The following is a 5,155-nucleotide window of genomic DNA, read 5'->3' as shown; positions in this document are numbered from 1 at the left end:
TTTAAGTTTTACCTATCCCTCCCTTGCCCTTCTTAAACTGCTGAATCACACAGAGCACATCAGCTAAATACCTGAGATATTTGTTGTACATATTGTAATTCCTGTAGAAATTTGGTCCACTTTCCATATCACCACAGAAATCAGAGCCAACTTATGATATGTCTCCATTCAAAAATCATTATAAGGCAGTCAAAATGAATTAACCAGAGTTATGTGCAAAAATATGGATGAATCTTGGCAACAAAATGTTGAGGGGGAAAAAGGCAAGTTGAAGTGTAAAAGTAGTATGATATCATTTAAAAAATGTTTAAATGCAAGCAAAATGAAATAATATGTTGCTTAGATTTACTATATATGTGATAACATGAATGCAAAAGTACAAATTTCGACAATGATTACTTGTGGGAGAATAGGAAGACAAGGAAAAAAGGAACACATCTAAATCACTGGTAATCTAGCTCAGTAGTTCTCAAACTTTGGTGTGCATCAGAATCACCTGGAGAGCTCATTAAAACCTAAATTGCTGGATCCCACCCTCAGAGTTTGATTCAGTTGGGGTGTGTGTGTGGCTGTGAGGCGCCTAAGAATATGCATTTTTAACAAGGTCCCAAGTGTTGCTAATGCTGCTCTTCCGGGACCACAATTGAGAGGACCACTTCTAGTTCTTACGTTGAGTTGTGGGTTCACAGGTGTTCCATTCCATTTTATTATTTAATGACTATAGAATTAAAAAAAAAAAATAGATGGCTCATCATAGATCCAAGATGAGAGCAGACCCCCCCAAGCAAGGATTACTATATTAATCCAATTCTGGGCTCCTGACACATCCCCTCCAAAAGAGCTCGAGTTCCGTTAATGAAAGCAAACGAAAAAAAACTGCTCTAACAAGAACTCTCAAAACATTTTTAAAGTAATTACTAATAACTACTTTGCGAAAAAAATTGGAAGACTGATTCTTCCTTGAGTGCACATTGACAACATACTACATTTCACCTCCCTGGATCTAAATACTCTTCGGCAAAGACTTGGCACATTACAAACATACTTTTTTTGATTCTACAAATACTGTGCGTGTTTAAAGACTTTTATACTTTTTCAGTTCTTATCCTTCCCTCAAATGCTCTAGGTAATTATTTTCTTTCTTCCTTTTCTCCCTGGCCCTTCCTCACTGTATCCACTAGGTTGTGAGATAAAATTCAGATATTTCAGAGCCCTATGATGACCAGGGCCTATGTAGAGGGCCTACTGTGTCCTGCTATGTGTCAGCTACCGACTAGGGTTTGAGAAATGTCCGAATGCTAAACTCTTGCTCTCAAGCAGATTAGCTAAGAGAAGAAAACAGATGTATAAATATAACACTACAATCCAAAACCGGTCATACAGGATGTTACGGAAAGATAAAGATTTACCCTTTTTCATAACCTCCCCTAAGCCCAGTTCCTCTAAGGTATAACCCTTTTACGCGAGGCCGCAAATCACCACCGCCAAGGTCCGAGGTCCCAGACCCGCGGAGGGCGGGGCCCGGGCCGGGGCAGGGCGGGGGCGGGCGGCGGCAGGCGGGCGCGCGCTCGGGCCCGGACTCCATTGGCTTTCCGGCCGGAAGCGCCGGAGAGGCTTGGCTGCGCCTGCGCGCTTCACACGTGCTTCCAGAACGCCCCCTCCGCCGGTTGGGCCGGGTCGGTAACATGCTGCGGATTTCTGCTTTGCGGCTTCCAGGACGCACGCTGGCCAGTAGGCTCTCGCTCCTGGAGTACTTTGGCCCGCGCCTCTACAGTTCGGACCCTCTGGGTGCCCGCGACGATGCCCACGATGCGCGTGCCTACTTCACAACACCCATTTTCTATGTGAACGCGGCGCCTCACATTGGACACCTGTACTCAGCGCTCCTGGCAGACGCTCTGTGCCGCCACCGTCGCCTCCGAGTTCCCACCGCCGCCGCCACGCGGTTCTCCACCGGTACAGACGAGCACGGCCTGAAGATTCAGCAGGCAGCCACCGCTGCGGGCCTGGCCCCGGCTGAGCTGTGCGACCGGGTCTCGGGCCAGTTCCAGCAGCTTTTCCAGGATGCTGGCATCTCCTCCACCGACTTCATCCGCACCACCGAGGCCCGGCATCGGAGGGCGGTGCAGCACTTCTGGGGAGAGCTGGAGGCTCGGGGTCTGCTCTACAAGGGGCTTTATGAGGGTTGGTATTGCGCCAACGACGAGTGCTTCCTGCCTGAGACCAAGGTCAGCCAGCAGCCGGGCCCGTCGGGGGATTCGTGTCCTGTATCTCTCGAGAGCGGGCATCCCGTCTCTTGGACCAAGGAAGAAAACTATATTTTCAGGCTTTCCCATTTCCGGGAGCCACTCCAGCGGTGGCTGCGGGACAACCCTCAGGTGATCACCCCCGAGCCATTCCATCACACAGTCCTTCAGTGGCTGGAGGAGGAGCTGCCAGACCTGTCAGTCTCTCGCAGGAGTAGCCACTTGCACTGGGGCATTCCGGTGCCCGGGGACGATTCGCAGACCATCTATGTATGGCTGGATGCCTTGGTCAACTACCTTACTGTAATTGGCTACCCAAATGCTGAGTTCAAGTCATGGTGGCCGACCACCTCTCATATCATAGGCAAGGACATTCTCAAATTCCATGCTATCTATTGGCCTGCCCTCCTCTTAGGGGCCGGCATGAGCCCACCACACCGCATTTATGTCCACTCCCACTGGACAGTCTGTGGCCAAAAGATGTCTAAGAGCTTGGGCAACGTGGTGGATCCCAGAACTTGCCTTGACCGCTATACTGTGGATGGCTTCCGCTACTTTCTCCTTCGTCAGGGTGTCCCCAACTGGGACTGTGATTACTATGATGAAAAGGTGATTAAGTTGCTAGACTCTGAGCTGGCAGATGCTTTGGGGGGTCTCTTGAACCGATGCACTGCCAGTAAAATAAATCCTTCAGGGACCTATCCGGTCTTCTGCACTACCTGCTTTCCTAGTGAGCCAGGGTTGGCGGGACCATCAGTTCGTGCTCGGGCAGAGGACTATGCTCTGGTCAGTGCAGTGGCCACTTTGCCGAGGCAGGTAGCAGACCACTATGCTAACTTTCAGATCTATAAGGCTCTGGAGGCAGTGTCTAGCTGTGTGCGGCAAACTAATGGCTTTGTCCAAAGGCATGCACCATGGAAGTTGAACTGGGAGAGCCCAGCTGATGCTCCCTGGCTGGGTACTGTTCTTCATGTGGCCTTGGAATGTTTGCGAGTCTTTGGAACTTTGCTCCAGCCTGTAACCCCAAGCCTTGCTGACAAGCTGCTGTCCAGGTTGGGGGTCTCTGCCACAGAGAGAGGCCTTGGAGAGCTCTATTTCTTGCCTCGATTCTACGGTCATCCTTGCCCTTTTGAAGGGAGGAGGCTGGGACCTGAAACTGGGCTCTTGTTTCCACGCCTGGACCAGTCCAGGGCCTGGTTGGTGAAAGCCCATAGGACCTAGAAACTCACTCTTATGGTTTATGGCTTGTGGTGAAAAAGCAAATTTGTCATTTTCTTATTTTGCATTTTCAGGAAAGTTATGTTAATGTTTTCTAAAGTGTTGCATCAAATGAGCATATAAGCAGTGTCCTGTGAAAAGAGATTTATAACCTCCAGGTGCGTACCTATGATTCTTCAGTTCTCTGTGCCCACTAACCACTGTCCATTGCATGCCTGTGTCTCTTAAGATGTCTCTAGGGGAAAAGTGGATACGAGACAACTTTGCTGACACTATTCCTCATCGTGCCTCCTTCCAAACCACAGTTAGGTTATTTGCCCAGACTACCTCTCATGGCTTGTTTTCCATTGGCCTGTCCTCTGCTGGGCAAATTAGAATGGGGATGGAAGCCCCTTACCTCAACTTTTAGCTCTACTTTTATATATGTTGGGTCTCTCGTTAAAAAGAGATTCTTTTATTAAATCTTTAAAAATCAGTGTCCTAGATTAGATGATTTTTGACCACGTTTGTATTTTCAGTTCTTAACAGCCATGACTCCCTGTACTTTGTTAGTTAATATTAATGGTACAAGCTGTGCTTTGTAGCATTACACTTCTACCAGTAGATGGCTCTAGACTCACATACTACTTAACATTGAGGTTTCAGAATCTGTAGAATAAGTTTTCTGCTTTCTAATTTTGCAGAGTTTAAAGAAAACTTTTATTGCTTTTCTTAAAATGAGGAGTAAGTGCAACCACTGCTGTTTTACAGGAAGCAATAAAAAAAAAAAAAGACCAGGATCCTTAGTTTATTTCAGACTACTGCAAAAGGGCATTTACTCTAATGTTAAATAAGCTAATAAGTAAATGTAACAAGTTTGTTTGAATTACCTATGATAAATTATAAAGGTTTTGGTGTGTTAAAATTTTAAACTTTAGTAACAGTAGGTTTAGAGGTATGATTAAAAAATCTAAATTGTTCAAAACGGTGGTATTTTCTTTAATTTTGTTATTCATGTACATAATTTATCTTAACATGATTTCTTTTTGTCAGTCAGGATCTATAATACAATATAGAAATTATAAAATAGTTACTATGTTAATACATTTACTTTTGAGGTTTTACCGATTATCTCTTGCTCTTTTAATGTAAATTAAAGTTTATAAGTTTGTAAGTACCTTATTCAGATATGTACTGTTGCATCTGTTGAAGGTGAATATGAAGGGAGAAAATGATCAATGCTCCAAGAATCTCAAACTGGATTTAGGGATCTCTTCGAGGCTCCATAAGGGAACACCACAGAGAAGATGTTAAGGTATCAGTTTATGCAATGATTACAACACAGTAAGCCAACATTATATCTCAGGTGATTGATTGCACAGGCCAAAGTTTAAAGTGAGAACTTGCCTTGAAATATCCATTCTAAGCATGGTAGCAAGCAGAGATGGCTCACTATGAAGTAAATTCTTACACAGCTAGTTCTCCCAAATTCTGTGTGCTACTATTTAGCTCCTGCTTCTGTTGAGAGATTTCAGTTTGCTTGGAAACACTGCTTAAAAAAAGAATGCTTGAAGGCATTCTAAAGGTGGAAAGACTTTCTACAAATGTTCCTTCAGACACTCCTTATACTTTATAATGGAATCCTCGGCTTTCCGTATGATATATTCCAGTTACCTGCTGGGATTATTAGGGTAGGTTACTGGGGTTTAGAA

General features: G+C 45.2%; 1 protein-coding gene across 1 annotated transcript; it reads left to right on the top strand.

Moving 5' to 3' along the window:
* The first annotated feature begins 1,648 nt into the window (after positions 1-1,648).
* MARS2 (methionyl-tRNA synthetase 2, mitochondrial) lies at positions 1,649-4,673 on the top strand. Its single transcript, XM_054586221.1, has 2 exons — positions 1,649-3,622; positions 4,656-4,673. The coding sequence occupies exon 1, from the start codon at positions 1,686-1,688 to the stop codon at positions 3,465-3,467; it is 1,782 nt and encodes a 593-aa protein (XP_054442196.1). The 5' UTR covers positions 1,649-1,685; the 3' UTR covers positions 3,468-3,622; positions 4,656-4,673.
* The last annotated feature ends 482 nt before the right edge of the window (positions 4,674-5,155 follow it).

Source organism: Pteronotus mesoamericanus, unplaced genomic scaffold (genome assembly GCF_021234165.1).
Source record: "Pteronotus mesoamericanus isolate MK-2021 breed Mesoamerican mustached bat unplaced genomic scaffold, CSHL_Meso_final contig_90, whole genome shotgun sequence".
NCBI lineage: Eukaryota > Metazoa > Chordata > Mammalia > Chiroptera > Mormoopidae > Pteronotus > Pteronotus mesoamericanus.
The sequence above is the reverse complement of the archived record's forward strand: the minus strand, read 5'-3'. Positions and strand labels throughout refer to the sequence as shown.